The following is a 14,220-nucleotide window of genomic DNA, read 5'->3' as shown; positions in this document are numbered from 1 at the left end:
TTCCGTTTCCATTTAGCCTTTCAATCCAAACAAGGAAAGGAAACGTTTAAATARCAAAGATGCCTTTGCCTTGAATGAGCAGTCTTAACCTGCGGTTTAAGTCTTGGTCCCCAGTTACCAGTAACTGGGAGCTTAAAATGCATTGCTATCTGCTCCTGTGCTTCCTGATTGCCAGCAAATAAGTGAAAGCTGCAAAGATAATTATAGTAAATCTTCACTTGGTAAACAGCAAAGGAAAAGATTAATGAGATCCATTGTCTGGAAAGGGTTTTTTTCTTCTAATCTTCTTGACCTAAAGCTGGTGTCAAGGAGATGGGGGAGCTGGAGGCTTTGGGGAGATGGCGAGCACTTGGTGTAGCTCCCAGGAGGACATGGAGGTGYTTGGACTTCTGAAAGGAACCAAGCTGGTCAAGCAGGGCCATGGTGAGCTCTTGGATGTGCTTGGGCACTGTCTCCAAAGCACAGACWTCTATGGAAGCTAAAGGTGTGGGGGAAACATCTCTGGTTCTTCAGCCCGAGTAGCAGCCACTTGTCCTCCTCCACATGCTGAGAAGTGCAGGGTCCCGGGTGCATCTGCACGGGATAATGGGACATGCGTGGAGGCTCCATCTGCTCTTTCCACCTGGTAGAAATATGCTCGTGTGGAAGGCTGGGATCAGCTTGCCAGGTGACCCGTGGCAAAACTGCCAAACTCTGGAAGAGAGGAGGGGAAAAACAAGAAGTTCACAAAGCGGCGCCGCATCGTGTCCCATGTAACGTGGTAATGAGGAGCCTGCTAGGTCTCCTTCTGCAGCAGCGTCCCAGCAACCCTGCCAGCAGGAACACAAAGTGYAGGAGCAGGGTGCGTGTTAGAACTGCCCCAAAGCATGTCGGAATTAATTACGCCTCTTAATTTTTTGGATAAAAATCAGATGCTTATTTCATTATTTATAGTGCAAAATCAAAACGCTACTCTTTTATTTATGATGATGCTGATTCTGCCCAGATTGCGTTGGTTTTCATGCTCTTAAAAGCAGTTCTGGAAAAAAAAATGACATCTTTCCATATTTTTGGAGAACTGGGAAGGAAAGAGCTTTTTCCTGGACTGGTACCRTAGTTTGACAACTAAAAAGGAAAATCACCATTTGTATTAATGGGGAGGGCAAAGATTGTTTGAAATTTTTAGCAGATTTATGAAATAAATTGTAACAACTGAGCACTGTGCACATCAAAGCAGTACAAATTATTAACCAATTAGTCTTGAAAACATTTCTGTGGGGCAGATAAGTTAACTACTAAGCTAACCAAGTTACAGGAAAGTTAGATTTATCAAAATGAGTGCTAGCCTGCAACCAAAGAAGGAGATATCATTTAAACTCTGAGATGATAAACACGAGTTGAGAAAACACGATTTGCCTGCACGCATTATCTGCACGCAGGATTAAATTTAGTGTATAAAGGTAATATATTCTCCAAGTATTTCACCAGGAGCTTGGGCATGTTATTAACTTAAAAGCAGCTCGTTTATTTTCATAGTTCACTTCTCTTTAGCAAATAAAATGCAGTTGAGCAAACTGTGTGTAACGCAGAGCGTGTCTGTAATCTCTATGTAACATTCAACCAACRCGTTTCAAAAGTGAAAAGTCTGGCCCATCACTTGGTCCCTCGGGCTTTTTCTGTCCCCTGAAGTGTCCTGTGGTGAAAGCTGCCCTGCTGTGAGTGTCGTGACACTGGGATTGAGCTCGTATTTTAGGGCAGACCAGAAGCACAGGCAGATGCTCCTCTCTGAGGTTGACTTAGAGCGTCACAACTTCCTCCTGTTTAATCATGATGTTTGAATTTAATATTGTTTTCTCCCACCTGTCTCTTCTCATTAGTATTAATCCTTGCCTCTGCAGTAGTACAGCGTGTAGGAGCAGTATCAGCGGATGCTGCAGAGCAATTGCATTTATAACTGTAAATAAAATTGATTGTGGTTTCAGCGTATGGGGATGAATTTACACATAAGGGCTCTATTACCTTGTGGAGCAATGTTTTAGTGCCAGCCTAACTGATAACTGAAGGTATGAAATTCGGCTCTGATAGATGGGAATTCATAGCTTACAAGTGATGTTGGGTAGTAGAGCTGGGGAGAAATGAATTTCTCTTTCAAGGAGGGAAGAAAAAAAAAAAAAAGCTTAATTTTGAAATAATAGAAGCCTCACTATCTTGATGATCTTTCGCTTACCCTTTTCCAAGCACTCCATAACATATTAGCCTGTAGCCCTTGATGGATCCCCAACCCATGTGTTGTGGAGGTGTTGGCACTTTTTCAGCTTTTTTTTCTTTTTTTTTCTTTTTTTTTTTTTTTTTTTGGCTGTTTTGTGGAAGCCACGTGGCGAATATTCACAACCACATGTCTTGTTCTGCCAAGGAGGAGTTGGGAGCGTCCCATGGGAGGTGGATCAGGGCCAGGCGAGCGCAGGGGTTTCTGCACAGCTTTATATTTGTTTGCTCATATTTATATTTGTTTGCCGTTGCCCCACAGCAGCACTCCTGGGCATCTCGGGGCCGGAGGTTCCAGGAATGGGTAGCTGGGCTTGCTACTCACRTTGGGAAAAGCTAAAATCCCCAGGAAAGGGACAGTGCAATCATTTACAGAGCATTAGCAGCGCAACGCTATCCTGCAGCAAAGGGAGAACGCTCGGAAAACCCAGCTACATCCTGTAATAACAAATACYGAGCTCAAGGAGAAAGAGCAGTACGGTTAGTATTTGATAATATATCTACCCTCTAGCCACTGCTGAAAGACATTCTAGCCCACACTAGATTTAAGATGGATGAGAAGCTTGCTGTCAAACAGGCAAGGCTTAAAAGAGTGGAGGAACTGAAGGTTTGATCTTTAACACCAGATGGAAAAGAGAAAGATGAAAGAAAAGTTAATCAGAGACTTTTCTTAAGCTCTGCTGATTACTGGAAAGCTTTTGACATGGTCTGTAGTATGCAGGAGTGAGTGGTGAGCCTTGATATTAACCAGCTCACCTATCGTGGGGTTTTCCCCCCAGAGTTTAACCACTCACTCGATAGCCTGCTGGTGAGTTGCTACATTTTCCATGGCCAAGCTGACAGGGAATTTTTTTGCTTTGTGACTCTCCTGAATAGCACTCGTGAGTGTTCCCTTTAAAAGTTGCTCTCACCCTAGCAATGCCAACAGTGGGTGGGAAAAGCTGGGATAAGAAGGTTGGGTTGTCTTCGCCGGGATGTGGGACACTCCGATGGCAAGTGCTCTAGGTCTGTGTCCGAAGGGCGGCTGCGCGGTCGGAAAGGACCCAAGTTGGCTGACTATGGCTTTGGGAGGCAAAGTGTGAATCTGTGCAAAGATTCACAAAGTGGTATTGGTTGTTTCTGGAGAAGCCTTTCCTGTCACGGTTTCTTCAGACCATGTTGGACACTCCTGTGATTTTCTGGAGTGCAAGGAAAGAGAGAGCTCAAGGGCTGAAGTACTGAGCACCTTCCGAGATGGATCAGTCCTGTCCTGGGAGCTTCCATCTAGATGGAAGAAATTTATAAACACTATTGTCAGTCATTTCTGGAGAAGCTGTCAGCCAAGAGAAGTGGTTTATCGTGCAAGGGGGTTTCTTTGGTGCCTTCTGCACTAGAATGATCCAGAAGATTATTGGCAATGAGTGATTGCACCCAACCAGATCAGTAGCATTTGTCACAGTCTCTGTGAGATTTAAACTGATAAGCGATCACCTCTCTGGCTTTATCTTGGCAACTTCCTGCTCGGCAGAAGATGAGAACCATATTATCCATAGTTTGCATATGGACAACGGGTGCGCGGAAGACTATGGGATTTGTTCCAAGGTCATGCTGTCTGTGCCTCAGAGTTGAACCCCTTCAACAAGACCCTCTTCCCTCACTCTTGTATCTAACGTCTATGAATATATCTTTCCCTTATGGTTTAAGCTGGTCTCCTAGTTCCCAACTTTGAAGCAGTTTCCTGCTCTTCCTCGGCATGAGTTCTTAACTCATCCATTGAAAGCATATGGGCTTTTTCTTAGCAAGCAAGTGAATCTACAAGCTTGGAAAGGCATGTGAACCAGAGTTTGAAACTCGGCCAAACAATTTGTTCTGGCTTTAATCAAGATGTCTTCTTTTAACTTCAAATATCTCTTTTTTTTTAATCCCATATCAAAACTTCTAGTGTGACACTATGAAATCAATAAATGCTACCAGTCATTCAATGCAGAAATACTTCAAAGCAGCCTGAGTGATAGCCATTATTTTATTTTTAAAAATACTCATCAAAGTGATGCAGTTAAGATGGCAAAACAATATTAATAGCAACAAAGAAATGTGCTGGTTACAGTTTCAACTTGTAAAATCCCACAAACTCTGCTACTGTTTTTTTCCCTGTGGAGTTTCCCTTTTTCTATTCCTATATTGACACCTTTAATATTTCCTGTTTGTTTGTTTGTTTGTTTTTGTTTTGTTCTCATCTTAACTAGTAACTTCGTCTTGGCAATGCTACTTTTAATGTGTATACCCATTTGGTTCATGAAAAATGTGGTGTTATATTGGACCCTTGAGGACGAGGTTACGTTGGTGGGTCAGATCCTCATGCCTATGGTCCCATCTCAAGGATCTGTCCCGATTCAGCAGCACAGGTGGATTGTGTCTTGAAGTCTCATTAGCTTTGGYGGCTCTGCACCTAACAATGAGTGTGTGATTATGTGCATTCCTTGAATAGGGCTCATAGAGCTCTATCTTATTTCATAAATATTTCAATGGAAGACGGTGGAAGGGCTCATGAGTAATGCTTGARTATAGATCAGAGTTTCAAAATCTTGTCCATTCATTACAAAAATCACCTTCCAGTTTAATTGTGCCTTGTGAGTGAGTTTAGGTAGTAGAGATACTTGGTCTGTAAAGATTTTCACTAGTSATGATTTTAACACCCATTGTAGAATGGGTAAGGAGGATTGAAACCATGTATGTTTTACAGAGGGTAGACCTGTTCCTTGTTAGAATCAGGTTATTGGAGTTTATTTTATAGCTCTGAAGATGGGTACCTAGCAGAGAGGGGCCCRCCTGCAGCTTTGGGTGAGCTCAGCTCTCCTTGCTTTGGACATCTCCAACACAGACCCCTRTGATGACCAAAAACCGGTGGCATGTTCTCCAGAAACCCTTGGCTATGGTCCCTGTCCCACCGCRTCTTGCTATGATCACCAGCAGAGACCCACGTCCCTGTCCACGTGCAYGGACGTGTCGGCAACCAGCGGGTTGGCTCAGATCTATAGGGTTATACACAGATTTACCTACTGCACAGTGGTTTTGTAAGCCACTTTGCAGGTTTTTTCCCCTTTCCTCTGCTGAATAATTGAGTAATTTCTGTTCTGTGGGAAATTCCAGCAGTGTGAGGGACAACAAAATTGAGCTTAGAAATGTGAAAAMCAGTGTCTGAGATCCCTGATGGTGCCGAGGTTCTTCCTAGCACCGTCTCGCACACCATGGTTACTGCTGGTCGCTGGAGGATGGATCTTCCCTTTCCTGGGCTGATGCAGTTGTGCTGCGATGCCTGGAAGCCATCCTGGGAATGCGGGGCCTTCTCTCGGATGCCTCCGGAGCTGCGTCTGTAGGAACCACCACACCCTCCTGGGAGAAATTCCTGATGCTTCCCAGACACCTTGAAATCCTGCTTAGCTCAAACCAGATCAAAACAGATGCACACACAAATATTTATTTATAACACCCCAAAGAGGTGGTATCGTTGCAAATACTTCTGAAAGACTTGGATGGGAAAAAGAAAAATGAAAGGAAACCACACAGTTAATCTGCTTACGTTGGTGTTGAATCTGAGYGCTCTCTTCTCTGCCTGTGCTGACCAGATCTGCCCCAGATCTCTGCTGACCTCCGTGGCCGAGGAGGAGTCTCTCGTCCCACCGGCATCGCATCCACAGCAGCGTTTGGTGGAGAGGCCCTGTCTTGATGTGGCCCATGGGCCTGCAGCGACGTCTGGACGCTTTTCTCCTTTGTTTTGACCAACTGCCTAGTTTGTGTRGAGATGCGAGCTCCCTGGGAGGCCAGGTGAGAGCTCCTGGTGCCACAGCCCTGCGGACAGCTCTGATTCAGGAAGGGATGGAGTTTCCCTTGTGTGGTGATTCAGCATGTGTGAAATGCTCTTATGCAACAGATCTCATGATGTGCATCAGTACTTAGACAAACACCTATAAAGGGTCCTTGGTAGGTGGTGAGTCTCAACTGTCGTAGGATGCTCCGGCATAATAATGCATGAGGATAACCAGTCCCCAGAACCTTTGAAGGAGACCACAGCAAACATTGTGGCRTGCAAAGCCAGCAAATGGCTTGGAAAGGCTCAAGATCTGCAGCACCTACTGTGTGGACACGCTGGAGCCCTAGCCCAAGGGAAGCTGCTTTTTTATTTTTTCCAAAATGAAATTTAATCAGATGACTCATTCCTACAGAAAAATGCTCTTTTTTTTCCCCCTCTCTCTCAACCAGTCCAGACTACCTTATAACTATTTGCCAGCTTCAGGAAGTTGCTTGGGCAATTTCCCCCATTTATCCTTCRCAACTAATGTACATTTTGCAGGGGGTTAAAGACCCGTTACCAACTCCACTGCCTTGCTTGCTGAAAAGGCTCTGCRTTCACAGGCCCCCTTGAAACCTCTCACCTTCCAGGCCTTCTAGGCCTGCCCAGGTGGCAGGCCTAGAATTAGACCTTATTCCTTCTCTTAAAGCAGTTATTCCCAGCATGGTCCTGTGGCCTCCCCAATTCCTTCTGTCCTAGGAAAGAAGCCAGGTGAGTGTGATGGGAAGTGCAGTGCTCACTGTCCTCCTGTCCTTCGCATTGATAGCTGGTTTTAGGGAGCAAGCCTATGTTTTAGGGAGCAAGCTCAAGCACTCTAGTGGCTGGGGATAGGGGYGTAGGCAGATAAAGTTCAGCCTTGAGCATTTCTTGTAGGGGAGAATCAACTTTGCTCTTCCTCCCCTCTGTTTCAAAGGCAGGAATGCCAAACTCCTCCCTCCACAGGTGGAGTCAGCAAATTGGCAGGGGCAGTAGAGACTTTTTCATGAAAAGGAGGAAAAAAGGGGKTTTTTTTCTGTGCTTCTTTCTTTCTCTCTCTCTTTTTTTTAATGTAACTCTGAGCACCATTACCCCTCACCTCTGAACCAAGAAAGACTTTACGTGGTGTCATAATTTAGCAAATTACTTCCTCAAAGGAAGGTCAAACATTTTACCATTCGATCAATAGGAAGCGACTTACAAATCATGTGTATTGATCATCGTAATCATTCAGAGGAATGTAGGGCAGACACTAAAATCACATGCACTTAGTCTTAATTGCCCACATTAAAGCAATTATGCCCCAAAACTGTCATTGTCTAATGCTGCGCACACTACCCAGTGTGGTAACTTTTAGCCATACATATTTTATCATAAATCAGCCTCTTAGGCCTGTTGCACTAAAGACCTATGATATTGCTGTAATTATGCAAATATAACTATGTCTTTTTTCATCAGCGTGTAAGATCATGTTGCTTTTGGGAGCCAAGAGGAGGAAAATAAGCCACTCTATTAATGCAGCTGGTATTTAATGCATGTATTTCACAGCTGGGCTATGTGCTCATGACACAAGTACTCAAAGTGACCTGAAATTGCTAATGAACAGAGAGGCTTTGTAAAAGCAGTCACAGGTCAAGGACTCGCAGATAAAACTTGTTGAGCGGTGTGCTGATGGTAGGTCTGTGTCAGGAGAGTGCTATTTATTCGAGCATGTTTATAAACATCGCTTCCCAGAAGATCATTTCAGTTAAAAATGTCTCGGACAAACACCAATTTAGCAGCGCTAAAGTAAATGTTTTCTGATCTTCTAAGCATAAGGTGGGTGCCTATTTCCTTGTGTCAAGAAAGGCAGCACAGACGCTCAGCAAGGTTTTGTTTTGATTTATTCCCACAGCCTCCAGTCCAAAGAGATTGGTCAGGGATTTTTGCACCATTACATAAACAACTTCTGAACAGATCTGGGAGGGAAAAAAGAAGATTCTTGATATGTTAAGTATATTTTGCAAACAAGAGTGAAGTTACAGCATTACCCCAAGTGGCTTCAATAGAGGTAGAGGATATAAAATGCTTGGGCTCAGGCCAGATGCATCAAACCTGAGCRGGCCACAGGGCACCCACTGGCCGGGACCGGTTCAGGGGGACTTTGCTGGGTCTCCATGCGTGGCCGGAGGTGCCCGCGATGCCAGCGGCTCCTCTGACCATTCCTCCTTTCAAGCAGCAATGAAGTTGTTTGCCTGGATCTTTTATGAAAGTTAAAATTGGTTTGTCATTTTCTCCTCGCTCCTCACACCTTATCTAGTTTCCACATTCTTCCCACTTCAGTAGTCAAAGTGATTGAAAGCCGAAAACTGAGCAGCTCTGTCCCTGCAGCAACTTTCCTCACATTTCTCATTTACCGCGTTATCAAACGGGCTCTTTGTCTGCGCCGTCCCCTGATGTTGCCTCTGTTACACGGAGATATTCTTCAGGTCATGGGGGTTAAAAGGGGGCTAAAAAGGAGATCATATTGGACTTGCTTTACACAGGCATGTAGCATTAGACCCAACGCCCAATAGAGGAAAGATATACTACTCCTATTTGATGAGCAGCAGGCCAATAAATTCATTAATCATCATTTTATGCCTCATCAAACACTTCCCAAGTTCCTCCATGGGAGTTATACAAATTAGCCACTGAAAAGGCAGTAATTTTAGTTTAGCTAGGTAAGTGCTTTTTGATTGCCTTCCTGAACAATGCTTCCCTTGACAAGCTAATAAATCAGCCCTTTCTGAATCAGAAGTGCAGCAAGTGCGAACAATAACTGCACATAGTTTCTGCRCCGATTTCAGCTGCAAGGCCTAAGAGGATGATCTGGGATCAAAGTCGCTCACTTTATTGCGGGGYGAGAGCTGCTTGAGGAAGAAGATCCACGGAGAAAACTAGGGAAGGGGGGTGGAATTTTCAATCAACTAATGAAAAGAGGGGAGAGAAAAACGTCTTGAAACAAAAGGAGGGCGGGATGTGGGGGYTTGGTGGGGCTCCTGCATTAGGGACCGCTGAATTTCATCCCTGGCCACACGCGTTTTGGGGCTCCAGCACCGAGCTGGATGCGCCGGCGGCTTCACGGGGAACCCTCAGGGCTGTATTATCATTTCACCGAATTGCTGCCTTTTGACGGCATTTTTTTTTAAAAACTTGGCCGTAAATCATGTCACTAATCAGCTGTCACCAGCCACGTCGCATACACTGGCGCTCAGCCGGGGGATSTGTTTGGGGAGGCCTTCAGCGACCCAAACGGTGCTTGTATCAATAACCGCCCGTTCGTGCCGCGCGCAGGCGGCTCCGAAACGCCGGCAGAAACGGGGGGAGGCAGCGCAGCGAAGGGGCCCCCGCGGTATTTTAAGTGCGGTGGCTCTTCCTCCCCGCGTTAACTTTCCCTCCGCACATCGCCGCGTGCCTCTGGAAATAACTTGGCGAGCGGGGAGCCGTTTATCTCCTTTATCTCGGGACCTGATCCAATTAAATAAGTGCGAATTTACATCTGCATCCATCAGGCCGGAGCGCGGAGCGCGCTACGCGGCTCCCTCCGCGCAGAGAAGACGATTTCGCTGAGAAACAAAATAAATAAATAATAATAATAATAATGAAGAGGTGTCTGGGTGAAATACGCTCCATTTCGGCCGCGCCGCGCAGCGCAGGGGGCTCCTGCGGCGCGGCCCGGGCCGCGCTCCCTGCGCGCTGCGGCTCCGCACACGCGCAGCTCCGTAGCCCCGGGGCGCGCAGGATAGGCGTTGTGCGGAGCTTTGCGGGCGCGGGAGCTCCCGGCTCCCTCCTGATGGGGATGGGAGCGGAGCGAGGGCAGCGCGGAGCGGCCGTCGGGGCAGGGCGAGCTTTGGGGGCTCCGCGGCCGCGCATCGGGGCGCGGGGCCGTGTGCGCGGGCGCGCATTTGTGCCGCATGCGGCCGCGGAGGAGCAAGACGCAGACTTGGCCTTTTTCTCTGTCAGAGCCGGGTAAAAAGAAACAGCTGGCCTGAATTTTTAGCACCCATAATTAATTAAGAGCTTCATTCCTGGGATTTGATGATTCAATAAAGCAAGACCCTTATTCCCCCATGTGATTCCAGTGAATATCTACTCCACTCCAAGCCTTTCGGGTCCCAAGATAGGGCAGATTAACACCCTTTTTTTTTTTTTTTTTTTTTTTTTTTTTTTTTTCTGTGGGAGAGAGAGGGAAAAAAATGCCTCAAGATTGCATCTGAGGCGCACACAAAAGGTAAATTCAAAACTGCCACTTGTTCTCTGCAAAGGCTGCTTCTCTGCCGCTATTGATGTATTTGTGCCAGGTTTTAAAGAAACCAGAGGGGGGATGAGGAATTAACATATTGCTCATTTGGAAAAACAGCCGGTTCTGTTTTTGGTAACACTTGTTCCCTTGCCAGCCACAGATGTCCTTACTAATAATCTAAGCAGGTCACATAAAGCGGGGAGCGAGACGGGGAGGGGGGTGGGTCCCGCCGCCCTTTCCGCGCCGTGGGGCCGGGGGACCGTCCGGACCCGGCCCCGGCTCCGGCTCCCCTCTTGCGGCGGGTCCTGCTCGGCCCGCTTCGGGCTGCGCTCCCGCGGAGACCTGCGCGCTCTCCTTGCGCCCCACTTGCGGGGGGTGGCATGGTTATTTTTTGTATTATTGKTATTAATAATAATATTTATTTTTATTGCTGATTTTTGACTTAATTTTCCCCCTTCTGACCTTGATAGACGGAAGGGTTTGAATTTAAGCTATTTTATCGCAGCTGAAAAACTTTTTTTTTTTTTTCCCCATCCCTAAACTTGCTGAGCGTGCCCTCTTCCCCGCCTCGACCCCTGGCTCTCGTAGCTCCCAGGTACTTCCTAGTCGCGACACGCGACGCAGCCCCTCGCCCTGAGCCCCTCGAGCCGATTCGCCCTGCGCAGCCGCGGAGCGCGGGGCCGGGCGGAGCGGCACCGAACCGGGCTAGGGCAGAGGGGCGACAGCGGGACACGGCCGGGACCCCGGGGCGCCGCTTCCCGCCGCGGAGGCTGCGCGGGCGCGAGCGGAGCGGCTGCTCCGACGGCAGCTAAGCCCGGCCCGGGGCTTGCGGCGGCCCCGCTMCCCTCGACGGCTTCTCCCTGGGCCAGCCGGGCCCGTCGGTTACTGCGGACCCCGGGAGGCCGCGTCCCTCCCGCGGGCGCGGAGGGCCCGGGGCGGAGGCACCTGCCGCCCCCGGCCCCGCGGGGCTCGGCGCGGGAAGCCTCAACTGGCACCGGGCGCTATTTGTATTTCAAGACAATCCTCAATTATCTTTCAAAAAAAAAAAAATCATTTTTTTCCCCCAAACAATGTGCAAGGGGAAAAAAAAAAAAAAAAAAAAAAAAAAAAAAAAAGACGGCGCTGCACGCTTCTCCCTTCTTTTTAAGCAGAAAGCAGGAAAATCGGACTTATTTTTAAAGCGGGCTGAATAGCGCGGCTCCCGCGGCAGAGGGAACGGGCGAAGAGTAAAATCAGTGTATGAAATCGATGGGGCCATAATAATAGTTAAGGTTTAAAATAGGCGACAGGCTGCAACCCAAAGGAAATGGACTAATTCCCTTAGGAATTTAAACATCAAACGAAAACGGTACCGAGATCGCTGATAGACCTATTCAAAATAGCCCTTATTATAAGGAACGGGGCTTTTGAACGAGCGAAGCGCCTAAGCTGCTTTGCAAAGTAGCTTTTTTTTTTTTTTTTTTTCTCCCTTCTCTTCTCTTACAGATAGGAAGATCAGCCGGGGAAAAGGTGGCGCGACAATTAAAAAAAAAAAAAAAAAAAAAGAAAAAAAAGAAAAAAAAAAGAACGGTGGTTAGATGAATAATTAAACCCTATTTATTTCGACATAAGCGTTTAGCGGCGGGACCTGTTGTCTCTGTCGGGGAGGGGTGCGGGATTCGCTCCAAGGGAAGGGGACTCGGGAGTTTTCCCTGAGTTCGGGCAAAGGCAAAAAAGCCGCCGCGGCCGGAGGTGCCCGCGGGGAGCGGCGGCTTCCGCGAGCGCGCAGCGACGCGCGGAGAAACGGGGCGAAGTTTCTGCTGCTTCGCGCGGGGCAGGTGAGCGCAGCCAAGCCGGATTCCCCACGGAAAAATCCGCCTTCCTGCAGGTCCCCCCCGGCCGCAAAGAAAAGATCCGACGGAGGAATCCGAGCKTTTTTTAAAAAGTCATTTATAATTTATAAAGTGACAAAATAACATACTATTATCCCAGGAATATCTGATTTCTTTACACATTCAGCTTGAAACAATTTCGTTTTTTTTTTTTTTCAACCAAGTTATCTACATGGTTCGTATAACCAAGTGAACAGCAACTGCATCCTTAAAACGTAAAGCGCGAACTACTATTTAAAAACCCCGTAAAATGTAAATACGCAGGAATAAACGCGTTACAGCTAATAAATGGCTCCGGCAAAGTTGAAGAGATTATAAAATAATTATCGGGCTTGTAATAATAATAGTTATTATTATAATTAAAAATATTATATAAAAAGGGGGATCGAGCAGGACGGAGGGGGCTGTGCAGCAGCTCAGCTCTGCCCGCGGGGCCCTTTGCGCGGCGGGGAGCGGAGCAGCGCGGCCGGGCCGGGCGGGTAGCGCGCAGTTTGCGCGGGCAGTGGCGGAGGCTCCGCGTCGCTGTCACCCCCCCCCCTCCCGCGCGCGGCGGGGTCCCCGCGCCCCTGCGCGCCTCGCTGCGCGCCCAAAGCTGGGCCGAGTGTGACACCTACCTGCGGGCGCGGGGAAGCACCGCGGGCGCGCAGCGCTGCGCAGGGGGCGCCTAGCCCCCCGCCCCAGCCCGGCCCCGCTCCCGCGCCGCAGCGCGGCGGCCCCGCGGAACCGGCACCAAGGGCTAAATCTGGCAGAAAATCGAACTCATTAGCGGAGTTCAGCAGCTGATTGCCGGGCATAAAACGCGACACTGATTGGGAGTAATTAGGTTAAAAGACGGGGGCCGCGCTCGGGCGCGGTGTTTCCAACAAGTGCTTTTGTGCCTGGCCTCGTTTCAGCGCGCACCTCCGCGGGGGCCGCTCCCGCGGAGCCCCCCCCGCGCCGCGGGACCCCCCGGGAGCGGCGCGGAGCCCCGCGCGAGGCCCCGATCGGCCCGCGGCGCGAGGGAAGCGCGGGGCCTTCCTTAAAAACCTCTTGCATTAAATATCCGCGCCTTACCAAGACGACTGCAAGATTTTTTCTTCCGTTTTTTTTTTTTTTTCTGTATCTAATAAGTATAACCTATTATTTTTCTTTTTTTTCCCATTAAACTTTAGGTCTCACTCAAGGGGAAAAAAAAACAATAGCCGTAAAAAATTAAATTAAACTTGTATATATATATTTTTAAAACTATGAAAACAATTCGGGAAAAAAAAAGACACGGAAATGTATATATTTATATTACGAAAACAACATTAATGCCTGTACAGGTGTCTCGATTTCATAATTTACTTCAAAGATACTGTATTATCAATTTAAATACAAAAAAAAAAGCTACATTAAATATACAGAATTAAAGATTTAATACAAATCTTTCTTCTCGCTGCGTGTGAGGGGGACAGGGCGCGCGTCAGTCGCTTGCTTTTCACTCGCTTTAAGACATTTCTGAGCGGTTTCCACCCAGCCATTTCCCTTGGACTAGAAAGTTTTGAGCGCGGTGCTGGGGGCAGCGGCGGGGGCGATAAAGAGGTGGAGGGAAATGGTCTTTTGTTTTTTTCCTGTTCGTTTCGGTTTTTTGGTAGTGGAAAAATAACTGCCAAAGCGATTTATTATTTCTTTCAATAAATTAAAAAAAAAATAAAAAGGAAAAGGAGGGAGCCCCGAGGGCGCGTCCCGCGGGGCGCAGAGGAGAAGCCGGTATTAAATGCTGGACATACCTTTCTTGGGCTCGTAGGGCGAGTCCTTGCCCAGGTCCGCCTGGGCCGGGCCGCGGAGCAGCTTGGCCTCCTTGGCCCCGCCGTCGGCTCTGCCGAGCACAGTCTGGTTTAATCCATTGAAGGGGCCGCCGGGGCCGCCGGCGGGGCCGTGCAGGGCCCCGAAGGAGCCGTAGTTCGTGTAGCCGGGGTAGAAGGGCGCCGTGTAGTAGAGCGGCCGCGGCAGCACCGCGCCGTTGGGGAAGGGGCACTGCGCGGGCGGCGAGCGCGGCCGCGCGGGGGGCGAGC

General features: G+C 48.2%; 1 protein-coding gene across 1 annotated transcript in view; it reads right to left on the bottom strand.

Moving 5' to 3' along the window:
• Window positions 1–13,675: 13,675 nt before the first annotated feature.
• The window catches only part of IRX5 (iroquois homeobox 5), a 2,324-nt gene continuing 1,779 nt past the window's right edge, over window positions 13,676–14,220 (bottom strand). The window contains exon 2 of the mRNA XM_026039803.1: window positions 13,676–14,218. Coding sequence (XP_025895588.1) covers window positions 13,919–14,218 — 300 coding nt within the window. The 3' untranslated portion in view covers window positions 13,676–13,918. The remainder of the gene's footprint in view (window positions 14,219–14,220) is intronic.

This window comes from Nothoprocta perdicaria, unplaced genomic scaffold (genome assembly GCF_003342845.1).
Source record: "Nothoprocta perdicaria isolate Ctin4 unplaced genomic scaffold, notPer1 scaffold_242, whole genome shotgun sequence".
Classification (NCBI taxonomy): Eukaryota; Metazoa; Chordata; class Aves; order Tinamiformes; family Tinamidae; genus Nothoprocta; species Nothoprocta perdicaria.
Note: the sequence above shows the minus strand (reverse complement) of the source record. Positions and strands in the feature narration are given on the sequence as shown.